Source organism: Dreissena polymorpha, chromosome 1 (genome assembly GCF_020536995.1).
Source record: "Dreissena polymorpha isolate Duluth1 chromosome 1, UMN_Dpol_1.0, whole genome shotgun sequence".
Lineage (NCBI taxonomy): Eukaryota > Metazoa > Mollusca > Bivalvia > Myida > Dreissenidae > Dreissena > Dreissena polymorpha.
In genome coordinates this window covers 171,356,265-171,377,704 of record NC_068355.1, presented here as the reverse complement: position 1 = coordinate 171,377,704, position 21,440 = coordinate 171,356,265, and the positions used below count along the sequence as shown (strand labels likewise).

General features: G+C 33.5%; 3 protein-coding genes across 19 annotated transcripts in view; 1 reads left to right on the top strand and 2 right to left on the bottom strand.

The window, feature by feature from the left end:
- The window catches only part of LOC127861008 (hemoglobin-3-like), a 370,059-nt gene extending 349,396 nt beyond the window's left edge, over nt 1–20,663 (bottom strand). The window contains exons 1-5 of one of the 3 annotated variants that reach the window (XM_052399395.1): nt 20,399–20,663; nt 11,049–11,181; nt 10,658–10,883; nt 8,691–8,796; nt 5,760–6,178 (exon numbers count right to left, since the gene is read on the bottom strand). In XM_052399395.1, coding sequence (XP_052255355.1) covers nt 6,156–6,178; nt 8,691–8,796; nt 10,658–10,883; nt 11,049–11,181; nt 20,399–20,555 — 645 coding nt within the window. In that variant the 5' untranslated portion in view covers nt 20,556–20,663 and the 3' untranslated portion in view covers nt 5,760–6,155. Of the gene's footprint in view, nt 1–5,759; nt 8,797–10,657; nt 10,884–11,048; nt 11,182–20,398 lie in introns of those variants that run through there. The other 2 variants (XM_052399399.1, XM_052399349.1) reach the window with 2 other exon arrangements.
- LOC127861061 (uncharacterized) overlaps nt 1–21,440 on the bottom strand; it is a 213,379-nt gene that overhangs the window by 22,379 nt on the left and 169,560 nt on the right. The window lies entirely within an intron of this gene.
- LOC127860886 (uncharacterized) overlaps nt 1–21,440 on the top strand; it is a 201,516-nt gene that overhangs the window by 133,791 nt on the left and 46,285 nt on the right. The window lies entirely within an intron of this gene.

Genomic DNA, 21,440 nt, shown 5'->3' with positions numbered 1-21,440 from the left:
TGAAACTGGATAGCATTACGTTTCGCGATGTAACCCTTAAATATTTGTTTCAGTTTGAGGAAGCGAATCGATAATAGACGTTGGAATATGTATGCAATACAGACTATCATTGCCGATTGTAGTACTGGCTAAAAAATACCTTTTATGACAGGTCATGTATAGAACGTTAATCAAAAGTGACCTAAATCACTACAAATGTCGGGGTTGTTCATTAATATTATTAATGCACGTTTCTGATTAATTGCCTGTATCTAGTTGTAATTACCATGATATTGATAAAATTAAAACGTTTTTTTTTTTCATAAATTTAACATTACATGTTTTATTTTTTATCATTTAGGCAATATATAATTGTACCATTATCATCATTAAATATTCTGAAAATGATCTAATTATCATGATTACTTTAAAGTAGAATTTTTCAAATTTAATCATTATTTTTAATGAATTTGCACATTTGCTTGATTCAAAATAAAATGTATTAATAAGGGTTTCAGTTGTTAGTTTAAAACCCTTTTTAGTTCGATTAAATTTAAAGTACTAACTGCGTACATGTATGTGAAATGCTCCTGAGTTCGTTACTGGGCCTAGAACCAGTACTTGGGTCTCTTGGAGATTTCTTAAGAATGCTCCCACACTGGGGATCAAACCAGTGACCTCCAGATCATTAGGTGGACACCACATCCATTACACAACAGGGACCTTTAATTAGTAATTACTTTAGTATTGCAGCATTATATAATGTAATGTTGCTACATTTTTTGGAAATGATTAGTGCAGTACTAAATAAATCTAAATGCATACAATTTTAATTGTGTATATTGTGTGATTATTAGTTACAAATTCCCTTTTTACAGGTATACTGGATTATGAAAGATATGATAATTTGGTAGAGGACTATAAGTTGTCACTATATACCAAATTTGATAGCCCTAGGCCGGATTGTTTGGACAAGAAATTTTTTGAAGTTTTTCAAAAATAGGCCTTATATAGCATATGTTCAATTTTGTGACCCTCGGGCAGGGTCAAACTTGACCCCAGGGGCCATAATTTGAACAAAATTGGTAGAGGACTATAAGATGCCACTACATACCAAATTTGGTAGCCCTAGGCCCAATAGTTATGGACGAGAAGATTTGTAAAGTTTTCACAAAATATACCCTAAATAAGCATATGTTCAATTTTGTGACCCCCGGGGCAGGGTCAAATTTGACCCCAGGGGTATAATTTGAACAAATTTGGTAGAGGACTATTAGATGTCTCTACATACCAAATTTGATAGCCCAAGGCCCAATGGTTATGGACGGGAGATTTTGAAAGTTTTCACAAAATAGGCCTTATTTAAGCAAATTTTCAATTTTGTGAACCCCAGGGCAGAGTCAAATTTGACCCCAGGGGCATAATTTGAACAAATTTAAAAGAGGTTCACCCCAGGAACATTCCTAAGAAATTTCATCAGAATTGGACCAGTAGTTTAGGAGAAGATGTTTAAAGGAAAAGTTTATGCATGGATGCACGATGGACACAGGACCTTTGGCCAGTGGAGCTAAAAATCAAATTAAACATTTAGTTTTGATGTAAAATCAGTTTTTATATGCAAGTGTCTATTTCACTTATAAATTAAAACAGCATATTATTCATTATTGAAAAGATTATTCCAAGCTTGATGTCATATTTCAACTTTGCATAGTGTAGTTAATTGAACATTGTATTGAACTGTATGGGCAGCTATATTTTTTTAATTTATGTATGTTGTATTATACAAAATGCATTATTTCTACCACAAGTAGACCACATAAGGCCTACTGCTACTAAATAGGCACTGGTATGAATTTGACACTGTTTTTGATGCTCATACAAAACTTTAATTATTACTACACTTTAGTATATTAAATATTTTCAAGTTTTTGTTCAACATTTTTTTGCAAAAGAAAAGAGTGTCTTAATGCATTTGAAAATATACTTAAAACAAACTAAAAATGCATTTTAACATACCTTTTTCATGTAAAGTGTATTTGGGATGATAAAAAATACACTTGAAGAGTATTAATGCTGGAAAAATGCAGAAAAAAATACATTTGTTTCTGTTAGAAGTGTGTCTTGTCTGCATTTTTAAGTGTATTAAATGCACATCAAATGCAGATAAATACAATGCCAATACTATTACTATTACATGTATTGTAATGGACATAAAATGCACTTGTTCTTGTAATTAAATGCTTAGTGAATTGAAATAACCTTTTATAACGTTTTAACAATTAATAATACCTTTTTATATAAATTTTCTTTTGAAATGTGACACTTAAATGATTTTTGCACCACTAGTAAGAGATATAATTTGTGCTCATAATGCTTTATCATTACACTATATAATTTGTTGTATGAAAATTACCCGTAAAATTCATGTGAAAGCTCAAGAGATCAATAGCAGCGTGCTATACCCTGCTCCTTTTTACAGGACTTGATGGTATTTAGTCCCCAATTCTACATGGCTAAGGGAAAATAATGTGCAGATTTGACAAATAAGTCTTAACTGGGATCCAATAGGCAGACTTCATATTACTTGTATTTAATTTAAATCATGATCTGAATTGCTCTTTGGCAAATCTTTGTTGGTCACAGTATTCAACTGAATTTTGTTCACTTTGTAGTGATTATATTTTCTATATTTATCAGACAACATCTTTCTTCAAAAGTTTAACATGATTGCTTGGTTAATTAGAAACAAGATCAATGCATCATAACATAAAATGAAAAAATGTGTAATAGTAAAAATGGCAGCAAAAAAGCACTAGATTATCTGCCTTAAATCTGAGACGATATGTTGATGTATTGGAATTTCTCATAAATAATGTGTTCCATAGTTGTATAATTGTATAGTCGCATGCATGAGTGGTGTCAATGTCACAATACCAATTAAAGCCTATAATTTACTAAAACAATTTGAAGTTTGATGTGTGTTTTTTTCAAGATCTGTTATATATAATTATATATAAACATGTGTATATATATTGTTGAAAAGTTAACATGCAATAAGTTTACTGTAATTTACTGACAAATAGTTTTACTGATTTGGTTGGATGCATATATGCAGATAAAGCATGGTTTGTGCAGAGGACAGTAGCAAAAACAAGAGCTGTCTCCGTAGGATGACATACGCCCCCGATAAACGCTTTAATAGAAGTTATGAGCATTTTTCAAAACCTAAACGCCGACCCTAAGTTCAAGGTCAAAGGGGTCAAAATTTGTGTGTGTATGGGAAGGCCTTGTCCATATACACATGCATACCAAATATGAATGTTACATCTGAAGCGACATAGAAGTTATGAGCATTTTTTCGAAACCTAAATGCAAAGTGTGCCGGATAGACAGACGGACAGTGCGATCACTATATGCCCTCCTTTGGGGGCATAAAAATGTGTTTCACATTGTTTTGGTAAATTAGTAATGTAGTTAAAAGAACAGAATCATCAATTATAAAGTTATTGATTATAAAGTGTTGCTGGCATATTTGATGCATTCATCTAGCTATAAGAAGGTCCCTGTTTTATCCCCACTGGCACCGAGTGAGGGTTCTCAAAATCTTTAAACAATATGAATAGCTACATATAGGGTCGAGAGCCTTGTTGATATGGGGGCTAAACACCTGAAATCAAAGCGACCCAGGTTAAAGGCCGAGGCCAAATAAATAAACCAGAGGCCGCATGAGCCTGCTATACTCTGAACAAGTATTGTTTCTTCTCAGAAAACTGGCTTAAGTGTCTTACTAAGCTTTAGACTTTGAGTTTCAGTGCAATCAATCTAAAATAAATTGGTCAAATTAAATAATAATTTGTAAAAAATAAACATTCTGCACAAATTCAATTATTTACTTTACCTGTGTGCATGAATCATTTCAGTCTTGATGGTTAGTGAACTATGTCAAAAGCACCATATCTATGAAACACTTGTATTTTGAATAGTGCAATGTTCCACAGAAATGATGCTGATGATAATTCTACACGATGATGAATTATTAGATATATTTCTAAATTCCATTTCCACCAACAATTCGGTTATTCCACTACCAGTTCACATGCTTCATACACAGTTGAAAATAACACTATTTCACTCAACAACCATGACACATGTACTCAATTTTTCAACTTTTCGCAATTAAAATTGTCTTCTACTGTTATTGTTGTTGTTGTACTTTTGAAAGTAGTTCGAAAGATGGCGACCATTAACCCAGAGATTGATTTATGAAATAAATCGTCTGCTGGTCCAGAGTGTTTAATTAACTTGTTTTTATCAAAAGGATACGATGCTTATGTACTTAAAACACGTGTTTGATGGTTTTCGATTCACTATATCTTTCTTCTCTTAAAATTTGGAATCATTAGTTATATTATAGGCATTTTTCACTATTGAAGAAAATTGTGTCTTTGTGTCGTATGCACAAATCTGCATGAAAACTACATTTGGACTCAAATCGTACATCAAATCATTTCTGTCGTCAGTTGTCAAAACACCTATATACTGTTTGATTCCAATAATGTCGCTTTAATTGAATTACCATTTTTATACATTTGATTCTTAATATTTAATCAACTAAACTTGTTTTATTAGTAGTTCAATTTTGCAGTAGCCCCCAATTAATAGTTTTATTATTATTTTACAGTACTGCCCCTGGATTTTGTTCACGTCATTGTGTCTTCGCTTGTCAATTACGTCACAACTCTTTCTCTGTTCCTGGGTACGTGCATTTTTTGACGTCATACGACCAACTTTCCAGTTGTAATCTACATGCATAGGTCATTGGGTTAATAACGTTCAATTTTATTTATATTTTCTCTCTGAAAGGCGTTTCTTGATTGATTTAATTATTATTTTTTTATTATATTTTTTGGCAGTCACATAAACAACCAAGCAATGTAATATGGAATTTTTACACATATTATTGCTGCTTCTTCCTTTATTTGCGCGTTGATTATCTGAAAAATTAACTTAATGACGCTATATTCTTAAATCTTTTTCTATAAAGAAGGACTGTAGTTGACACTTGTTTGTAGTTTCATTTGATCGTTCGTCAAAAAGTTCTAACTCTGTTGCTCTGGTATCTTCAATTCCATTGAGTCATTAAATTGTAATTAAATTGAATGCGTTTTAATTCCCTTTTATTAATGTTTAGTTTGAGTTACAATGCTATGACGTTAAATTTATTTACACTTAAATGTATTATGAATATTGCTTGGTTAAGTGTGAGGTTGAGCGCTCTATAACCGGTTTAAACCCCCAATGCTTTGCATTGACCGTTCCAAGGCGGTGATCCCAGCTTTATTCATATTTTGTGTTTATGTTGGTTTGTATTGTGCTGTATTGTGCTGTTTTGTACTGTTTGGGCAATCGGTCACTTGCCTTAAATAAAGGACCAACTAATTGTTTATAATGAGAATTCAATACTGCTCTAGCAGCTGGAGATTCACTTCTTTATATTTAACAGGTTATTCATTCGCGGTTCGTATTTTTGCATTTTTTTAATTATTGATTGAGGCAAAATACATGGCTTTTAATCAGCAAATGAGAGAAAAGCAGAGCGCATTACTAGAACGACATTAGTGTTATAGATAGATTAGGGTTTTATAAGTTGATAAACATTTCACGTGATAAGACCACCAATCATTATAAACTCTTTTTTTTTTAATTGATATGTTTTGCTCCGTAAACAATACTGTTTTTCTTGGTATATATCTCACAACAACAAATTCCGACACGGAGCATATCATTTTAAGTTTTAATTTTTCATCACAGAAAACATACTAAACATAAAAGAGTAATTACACGTTATATACACACCTGTTTTAATCCAATAAGATGTATACAATATCTGTTTAATGCCGCTATATTAAATAAAAAACACGTGAACAAATGTGTTCATATTTAATATTTCAAACGCATAAACCAGCGGCTGTACTTTCGCACGTCTAAGTAAAGCACTATTCGACCGATCGTAGCTAACCGAAGGCAGAGGTCTTCACATGGTATACATCCAAGCATATATTAGTGCACTGGTCACGCTCGCTACAGCATACACTAAAACTGAACTGTGGTTTGTAAACCTAAGAAGATATACTCGTTGTTGTTCTTCAGAGTTTATTTACAGGTCCCACGCCCCTTCACGGAGTCATTTCAGCTGGACCTGAAACAAGAATATATACTCGAGAGATGAAGAGGGTTATAAACCATACTGCCACAATTCGACATTAACTCTAGATAAGAATGTAAATACAGAGCGGGCAATCACAAAGGTTGCTGATCACACATTTTTTGTGCGCGTCTCTAATTGCCATATATTAAGAGGGCGAATTTACGAACGTTTGGATTATTAAGCAGTTGATTAATTTCGATTAATTTTGATATAATTTCGGACGGTTTTTAGAAAAAATAATCTCTGATTGATTCTTTTATATTTAGCTAGACGGGTATGGATATTTAATAATATGAGGCTAAGTTAGACAAGCACTAAGTGTTTTTTTCACCCGAGCCTCAATTGTGTACATTTAACAAACACATGAGTCGCACAAATAAGATATTAAATTGTATCAAAATAATTTTAAGCAATATCAATTAATAAGGGCGTATTTATATCCTTTCTCTGTGAATAAACTCTGGTATCTTTCAGTTTTTGGACGCTTTAAAATACAATTGTATCTATCTGAAAATTAAGATACTTCAACAATATTCACAGAAGTAATTTTTCGACAACTTAGAGACCCTATTTAAATATTCTTATTGCATCGACGTTTTAATATTTTTCTGTATGGCGGCACTTGTTAAAATAATAGAGTGTGTTAGTAATTACATCTTCATGAAGTATTGAATACTCCAAGGTATAAATATAATGCCATGTCATATTTCTGATGTGGTTTGGTACGTCGGATTTTTTTAAAACCGTTTCATATTTGTGATGACGTTTAACAGAAAGATGCCACATGGTTCAACTTTGACAACAGAGTGCAAAGATTGTCGCTTACAATTCTGTAATATGACCCTCAAAAAGCAATCAGTATAATTATATATGACAGTTGTAACAGAGGTGATACTTTACATTAAGCACACCTTATAGCATCCTAACCACGATCATTTCAACTAAATAACAACGTTATGCTTGCGGTAGAATCATTATCTAACGTATGTGTATGCATTTCGAAGTGTATGAGGTCCTTCCGCGTCGGATGCTGCTTTAATTATATGTCGTATATCATGTATACATGCCTATGTAACCAAGTAAGGCAAATGTAACACTTCATTGACTTTTTTCCATTATCTGCCAGTTATAATGACCATCATAAGGTTGTAAAAGCAGTTTCAATGCTCAACGGATAAATGCAAATTGTAAGAATTTTGATATAGGGGAAATATGGGGGAAATATGGGTGTACGAAAAAATCGGGTAATAAAATATAATTGTATGGGCTTAAAGCGTGTGTCCGAAAACTTTTTTGTTGAGTTCTACTCATGTTAATTCGTATAAGGGTCTAATAGCAAAATCAAATAAGAGATGAAAGGTTACACGTTATGATTTTATCTATTTTAGTCTTAAAACATTATACGATGAAAGGCATGCTGATGCGATCATTAGGGTTTATTGAACGTTTGCGGAGGGCGTAGGCAGATAGATGTTGATGATTTTCATCTTGAAGTTTCTAGTAAAATTTTTTGGTTTGTGTAAACACCCATTCGAAAACGTCTGATTAAGTAGACGATATTATGCATAGCCCGGCAAACCATGTCTGGACAAACACAATAGAAAATACCTTTTTTATATAAAAAAACAAAACTGTTCTTAAACATCATGACATAATTGCGTTTTTTGAAAATCTTAAAAACTGAAAAAACTTAAAGAAACATTAAAACAAAACTTGTTATACAATAGCCGTTGGTGAAGCAGGAATGAAAATTAGTTTCGCCAGAGAATTTAAACAGTGAAATATTACATACAAAAAATAATACTTAGCAAATAAGAAAATAAGGGTATACATCTTGTGAGAATGAATCTATATACTAATGAAAAATACTAATCGTCGCAATAGTTGTTACAATTGACGTCCTTCATCGACAACATTCAACGAGACGTTACTTAATTCAAAATAAAAAATGACGTCAGAATCGAGGCTATTTTTGCGTGCTAATTGGTTATTTTACAACGGTAATTGTGCCATGTGTTAATTTTACAAAACTATTAATATATAACGTAGGCTTAAGAATTAATAGCAATTTGACAAAAGAAAACTCGCATAAATATCGAGTTTAAACGTGCGTTTTACTACTACACTACAACACAGTAAATTAAGCTCTGATTTAACATTTGCAGTGCCACATACAGACACTTAATAGGCCTTCCAATTCCAATTTTACTATAATTGCTAATATATTTCATAAACTTTCATGATATTGTTTTCATACAGACAGAAAAGCATTTCAAATGGAATTATCCTGAGTTTAGTTTATGAAAACTTCATTCTACGAGGTACTGATATTGTATCGTGCTCTGCAAGCGTCGAGCCTATACACTATGGCGGTGTGCACATATGTCGGTGTGTCGGTGTATACAGTATGACGGTGTGTACTGCATCTATAGACTAAGCTGTCACCGGCACCCCGACATTCACATGCTGTTTTCGCAGTACTGCAGTGTTCTCATATGGTCACCAATCACGGTGGAGATAACAGTCAAGGTGGCTTTCCACGCCCCGATTATGACGTCATCACATTGCGTCACTTCCCGAATGAACGTCGTAAACAGCGTGAATGCGTCCTGAAAAAAAGACAATATGAACATGGTAAACGGTCCGAGTCTGTACACATCTTTCAATTTTACTTCGATTCAACGAAACACAAAAAAGGATAAACTAGATAGAACTCCGATTTTCACATCACAATTGTTTTTTTTAAATACGGAAAATCGAATTTATTTCATTTGAGCGTTTTTTAAACTGTACTAATGATAAAACCAAACAAAGACTTTTGTTTCCCCGTTCATTTTTCGTTTCAATCTTATTATTGAGCTATGTGAACGAGATAATGCAAACTCATGGTAACCTTGTTTTATTCATTTTAACCCATTATTGCCTAGCGTCTAAAAAATGCGGCGTCTCATCAGGGTCTGCGCTGTTAGCTTAAAGGAATTCCTGTAAGAAAGATTCTAAATATAGAAATAAATATACTAGACATCCATAATTTTGAAAGTAAATTGATCCAATTTAGAAGGATGTGAGAGTCAACTAGGCACAAATGGTTTAAGAATGAGATGTCCAAAGCATGACAACGACTCATTCAATAAATAAATCTTGAAAACGACATAGATTGAAACAAACACCTGCCACATATATGTCACATTACTTAAGAAATCAATGTTACAATAAATAAATATGACAACTATCCGTTAACATTCGGGATTAACTTATGGATAATATTCATTATAAATGACGTTTAATCATTTGTTGTTATTTGCCTGAATGACCCAGTAAAAATTTGCCCCGAGTTCGAGATTCCGATGTTGTCTCCCCTTTTAGTACTTGCGCACACAGAATGCGCAGCCAACCTCTTGCGATGTTTTTTTGTTTTCCTTTTACTGAATGCCTTCTATATTTAACAAACAGCATACCGTTTTATGAAATAAAATCCCAAACAAACATATGTGGTATATTCGTATTAGCAGAACGAACCTTAGGGTTGATAAATAACAAACTAGAATACAAGTTCAGAAGAAATGGTGCATACATTGACGAAATCATATTTCAAATAACTGCAAATACTGTTTGTAGAGTCGAAAGGTCATTCATGTAAACAATACGTGCACTCACCTAACAAGTTACCGTCTCTTGTGTGCAGATTATAATGCTAATACCATATACTTGTCGGTATAGGTGTGTCGCCAAACGTATGTCCTGACTTTCGGTTATCTATATTCTATATTTGACTTATCAGATATTAAAAAGACACATAAGATAATTCTTTGAAACCAAAGCATTTTAATTTCATCACATGAACTGTAGTAATAGAAAGTAGTTATTTTATGTTCGTTCCGTTAAGAACTTAATCTGTCGACTTGAAATGATAAATCGGTCTCTTCAAAATACCGAATAAATAAACGAACTATCATGAAATTAATGTTTTAATATAGCTGCTTTTATTATTTGCATAGCTGATAAGTCTACTTGTCTTTTCATACTATGTTCGGCCGCATACAACTTACGCCGTGTACATCTATATTAGGCACGATACAATGTACGACGTTAATAGGCGTGTTCGTATGTATTTAGATTTAAGATGAAACGAATCTTGAGTTGAGAAAAACCAACGTTTTCAAAGCTTAAAGAATGTAAAATGTACGATTCGGTTTAAGTATTTAAGATACAGCAATCAATCAATATGAACAATTCGAGATACTCAGATTCCAACGAAATTATTTTCGAATTTTATTTTTAAATTAGTACAACAAAAAGAGTACGAAAAAGTTTTTGTTTGCGTTACAAAACGAACTTATATATGTTGAAACAAAACGACGGTATAAACACGCATCGTTTACAATATGGATAAACATACAAATGGTCAAACAGGACGGATTGTTTCGTAAGCATTCTATGCATTAAGTAAATAAAGTAATCTGGCTGTACCTGGAATTCATTTACGGTTATTTGCCGCCGGAAATGGTTTTCTGTCATCTTGTGGATGAGAACCGTAAGACATTCAACGTCATCTAGATTATCCACGAATGACGTAATTCCGTGTTTGAAGTTCAGCATGTGCGCACGCAGCTTAGATGAGCTGCGTATGGCGTCAAGATCCATACCATCAAATGTCTTGAAATATGCCAGAATGGACGGGTATGTTTTGAAGAGCCTGTGGAAATGAAAAGAAGAAACATGAATAGTCCATATTAACCTAACCACAATTGCGATCTGATAAAACAGAGAACAACATGCATCACTGAAACAACAGATTTATTCACAATAAAGCACTTCTTTCTTCGGTGATCCCACTTATTGTTACTAATCTAGTATATACCTGATGAAGAACTCGACGCCGTGTGTCTTCCACTCGGAGCTCAGTTTCCCCCAGCTCTCCCTCACAGCCTCCTTTTGGCGCCATGTGAGGCCCGTCACAGGGTCAGCGGGGTCACTCATTGAGAACTTTTTCCCTGAACGTGCAAAAGAAAAACCATATCCTGTAATCATAACATTTAATAACATTTAGTTAAAAATCACAACGAAACCAACCTGCATACGTTCATTCCTATGTCAGACATAACTATATCATGGTGATCAAAAAAACCGCCGAAAGGTTACAGCACCCGACACAATAGGCATTATAAAATCAGGTTGTGATGTGAGATGAAAAAGGGTGTTTAAATCAATTACAATTTGTAAATGCATAACAATTTTATTATGATAAACATCGCATTAAAAGTAAAAACAGAAGCAGTTCAGATAATGTACTCATAACCGTTCAGACGATGCATTCAAACAAAAAAACATTCAGACGATGTACTATTTTCCAAATTCCTCGCCACAGATCTAAAAAAGCTTAAACAACGGGCAAAACCTTGTAAGAAATATTCTAAGCATGTTATCAAGCAAAAAATGTTGTATTTATTTCGTTGTTTGTCGTCTTGAATTGCAAACACGTCAAAATAAAGTATGTTCAGACGATGTACAATTTCCATTGTTTATTGTTCCTGAATGTTTGAGAAAACTACAGAAATATAAAAAAAAAACGACAATAACCAGAGTACATTAGGCGACTAAGCGGGTACTCTGCGCATAGTTATCATTTATTTTGATATTATAAAATATGAGAATACCTTGATTTTCGTCATTAAGCGAGAGCTTTTTCCGCCATATTGTGCGAACGATGTACTTTTGTGTTCACGTGATTCCCCGCAGTGTTAAATCAACTGTGATGATATTTAAATATGAATAAAATCTGCACGCGTCCTTGTTTTTATAATTCATACTTGAATCAACTTATATATTTGATGTGTAATATTAACGATGCATTTAAATCGATGCGTGTTCAAACGAAAGTACAGCTTACTGCATTAAACAAACATATCACAGCGATTTAAAAAATAATTTTTATTTTATGTTACTACGTCAAGCATATACAAACTGTCGGGTATTTCTTTTCAATTGATGACTTTCACGAATTGTCAATCGTGATTGTTTTTATATATTGGTGGAAAACCAACATATAATTTGAAAATATTATTTGTTTTAGTTATTGTAAAATTTAAATTAATATCGACTGCGCAAATATGTGTTATAAAACGAAAACATAGAGGATATTTGTTGGATTTGGTAGAATATCGATTTTAATTAAAGAGTGATCATAAACAACTATATGGTCACGAGTGGCGCGTGTGGAAATAAAAAAATAAATATTTTATGCTTACACATGATCTTTTTTGTATTTTTGCCATTCCAGACAATGTAATTCCCCATTGGGTGCCCCAAAATGTTATTACATGTATGTTCAAAGAAAGCTCATCTGTATGTTTGTATAAACATTCAATGCAGAGTAGGTGTTCTTGGTAAAATTGGGGGTACCAATGGGGAAATCAAAGATATCTTAAATAGATACGGTTAAACAATGAAAATTATTGATTATTTTCACTGTTATTTTTTACTGTTTGAAACAGTGAAATATCAGTTTTAATTAACTGATATTTCTCTATAAGCCATCGGAAAGCATAAACTTAAATCACATAGTTTAATGGAATCTGCATTATATTTTGAATACACACGCAATTAATTTCTAATTAAGTGTGTTAAACTCACAAATTAAAAGGAATCAGATAAGTAACGAGTTTACGTATGGTAGAAGGAGCTAGTATTAAGGATTTAAACCAGTTATGATCATTGTTTTACACTGCCTTACGTCGTTACTCCAAACGATTTCCCCATATGTGAGTAAAACTAAGAAAATTTGGTCGAAATATAAAAGATAAAGAACTCAATACGCGTTTTAATGAATTAAATGTTAATGTGGTGTAGAAGTAGATTGATCGCTTGAAGGGCGAGAAAACCAGGTTTCGAGTTGAACAACAGGAAAAAAAAATTCAATTAACTTTTTTCGCTCTCTATATTATTTTGTACTATCAAATATTATAGTGTTGTTAACACATTTAAAAAATCGAAAAAGTATTAACAAGTCTCTAAATTTTCACAGTCACAATTTTCCTTTTCTACAGTATGAAAAATATTTTTAAATCAATGATACATCAAAGGAAATTTCTTTGTTGAAAATAAGTATTAACCTTCTGCGTTTCATTTTAATTGATTTTTTTAAACCCGACTTAAGCCGACAAATTGCTATTTTCTGTTGTTGTTTTTTTTCTGAGATGAAATAACAACACTTGTGTACCTATAATCTATTAATTCCATTTGTCACATCGTATTTACAATCATATATGTAAATATTATATATGCACGTATACATTAATAAAAAATATTTCTTGCTTATTCAATATATATGTTCAAATGAGCAAAATTTATTGTACAGAAATATGGAAAAAAAGATTTACGTTTGGCAAGTTTGTGTTTTTATCGAGCTCCGTCCTGGGCAAACTGTGCTTAATTCATGTTCAGTCACGGACAACACTTCTTTTGTTATATGAAATTCGCCTTTTGACATGATGTCGCTTCTACAAAAAAAATCCAAACGATGCGGAAAGCATTGTCCCTGATGAGCCTGTAAACGTGCATTAAGCCCAATTTTCCCTCAACGGGACTAAACTGTTTGCTAAATCTGCCTTTAACATTGAACAGATACAAGATAAGTATCATGCCAAGGATTTGCGCCGCACTTTGTATACATTTTAAGTTTGACTTTAAGTAAAATTTCTTACGAATTTTTAATAATGTAACCGTATGCGAACGATTAAGTTAAGGATGACGACTAAGAACGACAACGACGTCGACGAGAAAAAGACACCCATAATACATATTGCGAACTTGATATAATGTAAAATAGTGATCGTTGTGGAGCCTATATTGCGTCATTTTGTTAATTACGCATTTGTTCGTACAGTAAAGGCGCGTGAATAATTGTAAATGATATTTTATGATAATGTGCAAGGTTACTTTAATGTGATTTGTGCATGTTGTGTCTCATTCGGAAATGTTCATAATTATGTTGTATAATTGATGTCTTTCTAACTGAGCAATGTAATTATTTTACGACATGTGAAATTCATTACATCAAATTTTAACATATTGTTTTCATTTCGTCGACTGATATTATAAATAACGATCGTGATTGATTACATTGTTCAGTTTATATCATGTTGTTATTGATAATTTATGTACACTTTGTATTGGTTGAATTCATAAGTATTGAAAATGACAGACACATTTCACACAGGCATTAGTTTACAGGAAAATAAATATATGAGTAATTATAATGTCTTTAAAAAACTGTCGGTTTATTTCTAAGGATCATTTAGCAATGAGTATTAATGAGAAAGCTTTATTGCTGTAATGAATTTTGTTATTGGTGTTGTTGCTGTTTGTATTCATTTTAAGATTTTAAATGTTCCAGCAGCATAGTTTATATCGACATAAATAAGCTTCAATATTTACAATGATTTCCATTCATCTTACAATTGACTAAATGCTGAATTATTTTTGTTAATGGTTTACTGAGTCGCTACTTGAAAATAAAGTGTTTAGTTTCCAGCTTTACATAAGTTTTACAAATTGTCAATTTACCAATCTGTTCATAGAAAACTTTTAACTAAAATATAAGATTTTCACTTTGCCTATCTGTAAATAAATCACCTTGACTCAAATTTTAAATACGTAAAAAGAGTACAGTAGCCATACATTTATAATTTAATATTTATACATGTACATACCTTTAAAAAGAATTTGTATCTCTTAAATAGTCAATTAATTCCGTTGGATTAAAATCACGTTAAACCGTTTGACCCACGTTTTTTGTAGATATACAATAAGACATAGCAGGTGCTGGTTGTAGACGTAAAGCAAATACAGAAATGGACGCAAGCAAACCAGCTGGCAGAAACGACCATATGGTAAGCATCAACATACGTGTGTATCAATCCGCAGCGCCCTGGTTACATTCACGTCAACTTCTGGCTTGATAAGTGAACGCGGAACATAGATTAAAGATAAGGAGGGTAAAAAACTAACCGCCGTTTGAATCAGCTAAACAAGAAATGTAAATGAGTCTCTTTCTTGCAAAACGGGGTTCAATGCCTGTGCGTAATATGTCGTCCCAAATAAGCATGTGCAGGATTTTGCTTAGAAGAGACTTCCATTAAACGGAAAATTGTATAAATTCGGAAAGTGTCGTGCCTGATAAGCCTGTTCGGACAGCACATACTAATATGGGACGACACTTACGAAAATGCACGAATCCCCGTTTTTCAACGAGCACAGCTCAAATTCATATAAAACGGGCAATCACAAAGGTTGCTTCAGCATTGTGAATTGAAAATTGTTATACGACGGCGATTATAGTTGTGAACTATTAAATGTAAATTCATCAATATATTTTTGGTACGCATGCATTATTGCAGTACATCATGCATAACATACACACACAACTAAAATACTTTCACATTCTTGTTATTTCTTTGACAAGCTTAAAGAATCTAAACTATAATTCCAAGTCTTACTCATTAAATTAAATGTGCATTTATTAAAATTAGTCGATACGTTCTTGCGGTTAAAAACGCTTCAAATTTTGAGGAGACGAAAAAACAAAAAGTCATCGATTCACAGTTTGAATAAGTTTTTTTTGTTATTATTTCTTGAGTGCTGTATGATAATTAACAACATAATGCGATTAATATTTGGAAATTAGAATTAAGTCAGATTTAAAAAGAATTGTTCATAGTCAATACTTTTACTGAAGTTTGCCTAACCAATGTTTTAACCAAAAAAATTGAAGCATCGGAACTGACAATGGATTAATTATAATACAATGAAAAAGAATTAAAAGTACAGACACATATTGTTTCACCAGCAATTAGACATGAAATCTCTGCATACATTGCCGATGCTGCAATATCGATGTGTATGTGTCGACAGGCTGAACATTTGAGACGCGTTCTGAGAAAACGGGGCTTAATGCATGTGTGTAAAGTGTCATCCCAGATTAGCCTGTGTAGTCCGCACAGGCTAATCAGGGACGACAGTTTCCGCTTTTATGGTATTTTTCGTTTAAAGGAAGTCTCTTATATACGAAAATCCAGTAGAGGCGGAAAGTGTGACACTTAACGCACATGCATTATGCCCAGTTTTCTCAGAACGCGACTCATTAAAGTATTTTTTACGTGTTGAACATGATATTTAAACAAAACAAGCATAATCGTCTCAAATTAGTCCAGCCAGCCAAAAGTGTTCTTATTTATACTGATGGTTACATTTAAGTATATTTCTATGTTTTACTTGAATTTTCTCCTTGTTTTTCCTAAGGGAGTATATGACATATCATTAGAAATGTGTACATGTATTCCTACTTAACCAATCATTTTAATCAATGATGAATTATGTCATATACTTGTATTCAAACTAAACTTGCATTTAAATAGGAACTTTCCATGGATCAATTCATTTGCGAGTTCCATATTGATTAAAACATGCAAAAAAAAGTTCAGCAAACAAGTTTTCCAACACACTGAGACAAATAATATACAGTCAATTATTCAATAACTCATATCTAGCCATCCGCACAAAACGTATTCCACCTACCTGTAACACTCAATGAATTCCTGAACGTTTGTTTTCGCAACTGAGATTGGAGCTTTCATTAGCAGTTTTTCCAACATACATCAGTTGCTACCAAAGTAAGTAAGTCTTAACAGCGCACGTTTGCATATTTGTGACGAGTTAATAAGAGGAAGGTGAACAGTTTAGTCAGCCCAAACGTTTGAATAGTGAACAGCGTCTATATGGACTTTGGTTATCTACCAAAACGTGCTAAATTTAATTGTAGCCACGGTAAGTAGTTTGGTTGAAAGTTGTTTAATGAAACCAAGTTAATCCTATCCTTATGGGCATATTTGCATAGCAAATGTACTAAAGACGAACGAACTCAAATAAAATATCTGCAGTTATTGGAATAATACACCTCAATACATCTTATCAGGACGGAAATTTGTACAAATACTTGTTAGTCTATCATTATTTAAGGCAAGTTACTTATTGCCTATACAATACAGGCCAATACATACCGGTACCATACGACAGAACACAGTGAAACATGGGTCTCCGCTGGGGAAACGCCAGTGCAAAACATTTGGGGTTTAAACCGACTATATGGCGCGCCGAAGCTACGAATAAGCGAAAAACTTATCACTGACACACATGAGTAAAACATTAACAACATAGCAATATTACTCAAAACAGAATTTAAATTATATTAAATTGCTATTTAATTTAACTAGCATGTGCGTAAAGTGTCGTCCCAGTTTTGCCTGTGCAGTCCGCACAGGATTATAAGGGACGACACTTTGCGCCTAAACTTTGCGAAGAAGAGACTTTCTTGAAACGAACAAATCATAAAAGCGGAAAGCTTCATCCCTGATTATCCGGTGCGGACTGGACATGGTAATCTGGGTCGTCACTTAACGCACATGCATTAAACCCCTTTATCACAGAGCACGGTCCATATTAATTACTTATTATAAAATGGTGACACTGTGATGTCGTGTCGTGTATTAATTAGAAATACATGCAGGCAATGCAGGGATCCGTGTGCGTTTTATGAGCAACGTGTAGCTATTTTATAATCACGTTAAGGTCATACATTGACGTTTCAGTGACACCATATATTAATGTAGGTTTCATTTGACAACTTATTAAATACCAAATAAAATATAGTCATAAAGTACATTGTATGATGAAAAATGTGCGGCGCGGCTTGGGTTTACCTTTATCATAATTATTACCTTCTTTATTTATTGTTATCGTAAAAAAAAATTTCGCCAGCCAAAACAGTTGTATTCAATGTTATTAACATAAAAAAATAATGTATATAATTTTGATCAATACGAAATGTTCGAGAAATAAACATCGGTATATTATTAAGTTTCTTTGAGACTGGGAAGCATCCGAATTTAATAAATGTAATTGCAATAAATCAAAGTTTTGTGTTCAATTATTATCCAAAGTACCGGTACGGAGGCGGTATATATCATATTTGTACATATAAATGTATAAAGTCTCTGTATACAAAGCACATTGGTTTAGCATCACATACAATAGCATAAGCTGTCTTCCTGACGGGACATTATTTAAAGATAATATAACTTTTAATAAATAGTAAAGCCTTATTCTACTCCAGTTATCGGACATAGACTTTTCAACAAACCATTCATCAATTCAAATGTTTTTTGACTCATTGTCATATGCATCTTGAATATGATCGTGTCAAAGAAAACACATTTATGACATAATTTACGACACATTTTTCTAAATTAATAATCTAACAATAAAACAGCACATCAGGAAAAATCATATGTGTGTAATTTTAGTATGGACTACTTAAGAGCATAAGTGGTTTACTATCAAAGTACTGCATGCAATCGTGAAGTGGTTTGGTAATGTGAGCGATTGAGATCGACCCGATTAAACATGCATGCAGTAATGGTATCAGAGATATAGAGTATTTTACATTAAGTACGTCAACAAAGCAACATTTCTGATCCATTCATTCAGTGTATTGGTGTGTTTAAAATATTGTGTTTGACATACCCTTCATTATTTTAAAAGATAACGTATTAAATTAAGTACATATGTGCTGATAAGGGTAATGTAAAGTCATCAAAGACAAAATAGTAATAACCATCCTTTTACAAGCATGTAACCGAATCTTCCTGCCCCAAGCATGTCACCGGAACTTTATGTTACAAGCATGACACCGAAACTTTATGTTACAAGCATGCCACAGAAACTTTATGTTAAGAGCATTTCTCCTAACTTAATGTTACAAGCATTTTACAGAAACGTTATGTTAAAAGCATGACACAGAAACTTTATAAAACAAGCATTTCACCGAAACTTTATGTTACAAGCATGACACAGAAACTCTATGTTACAAGCAATTCACCGAAACTTTATTTTACTAGCATTTAACCGAAACTTTATGTTAAAAGCATGACACCGAAAATTTATTTTACAAGCATGACACCAAAACTTTATGTTACAAGCATTTCACAGAAGCGTTATGTTACAAGCATGACACCAAAACTTTATGTTACAAGCATTACACCGCAACTGTATGTTACAAGCATTTCACTAAAACTGTATTGGACAAGCATTTCACCAAAACTTTTTGTAACAAGCAGTTCACCGAATGTTCCTGTCCCAAGCATGTCACCGAAACTTTATGATACAAGCATGACACCGAAACTTTATGTTACAAGCATAACACCAAAATTGTATACAAACATTTCACGTCTTCATGCCCAAAGCATGTCGCCGAAACTTTATGTTACAAACATGACACCGAAACTTTATGTTACAAGCATGACAACGAAGTTTTATGCTACAAGCATTTCACCGAAACTTTGTTTACAAGCATTGCACTGAAACTTTATGTTACAAGCATGACACCGAAACTATATGTTACAAGCATTTCACCGAAACTTTATTTTACAAGCATTTCACCTAAATTCTATGTTACAAGCACGACACCGAAACTTTATGTTACAAGCATGACACCTAAACTTTAGGTTACAAGCATTTCACCGAAACTTTATTTTACAAGCATTTCACCGAAAATGTATGTTACTAGCATTTCACCGAAAGTTTATGTTACAAACATATATCGAAACTTTATGAAACAAGCATTTTACCGAAACGTTATGTTACAAGCATTTTACCGAAACGTTATGTTACAAGCATTTCATCGAAATTTTGTGTTACAAGCATTTCACCAAAGCTTTTTGTTATAATCATTTCATCAAAACTTTGTGCTACGAGCATTTTACCGAAACTTTGTGTTACAAGCGTTTCACCGGAACTTTATCTCACAAGCATTTCACTGAAACTTTATGTAACAATTATTTCACTGAAACTTTATGATACAAGTATTTCACCGAAAATTTATGTAAAAAGAATTTCACCGAAACTTTATGTTTCTGGCATTTCACCGAAATTTTGTGTTACAAGCATTGCACCGAAACTTTATGCTGCAAGCATTTCACCAAAACTTTATGTTACACGCATTTCACCGAAAGTTTATGCTACAAGCATTTCATCGAAACTTTATGCTACAAGCATTTCACTGACACCTAGTGTAAATAGACGTTCAATGACCTCTCCTGGTGAATGCAATTTGCCAACATATTATGTTTTTAATATTTGTCCAAGAAATACACTCACCTTCCAGTAACAAGATTTTTACCGACCCCTTCTGATGCAAGCATTTTATCAATCCAATTTCACAGCACTCCATTCCTGTCACAGGCATTCCAACAATACTTACGATAACAGCAATTTTATACTCTCCCCCTACAACATGAATGTGTGTACCTATCATGTAACAAGCATTTCTTCAAGCTTACCTATAATAAGCAAAACAAGAACCCAGTCAGTTCCAAGAATGTCAACCGCCCTCCTGTAACAAGCATTTCACCGACACCGCATGTTACAATCATCCCGCCCGTTACAAGAATTTCACTGAAACCGCATGTTACAATCATCCCGCCCGTTACAAGCATCTCACCGACACCGCATGTTTCAATCATTCCACCCGTTACAAGCATTTCACCGACACCGCATGTTACAATCATCCCGCCCTTTACAAGCATTTCACCGACACCGCATGTTTCAATCATCCCACCCGTTACAAACAGTTCACCAACACCGCATGTTTCAATCATCCCACCCGTTACAAGCATTTTACCGACACCGCATGTTACAATCATCCCACCTGTTACAAGCATTTCACCGACACCGCATGTTACAATCATCCCACCCGTTACAAGAATTTCACCGACACCGCATGTTACAATCATCCCGCCCGTTACAAGCATTTCACCGACACCGCATGATACAATCATACCGCCCGTTACAAGCATTTCACCGACACCGCATGTTTCATTCGTCCCGTTACAAGCATTTCACCGACACCGCATGTTTCAATCATCCCACCTGTTACAGGCATTTCACCGACACCGCATGTTATAATTATCGCACCCGTTACAAAAATTTCACCGACACCGCATGTTACAATCATCCCGCCCGTTACAAGCATTTCACCGACACCGCATGTTACAATCATCCCATCCGTTACAAGAATTTTTCCGACGCCTCCTGTTGCAAGCAGTTGAGTCGCTTTCTGAGAAAACTGGGCATAATGCATGTGCGTAAAGTGTCCGCTTTTATGACATTTTTCGTTTAAATGAAGTCTTTTCTTAGCGAA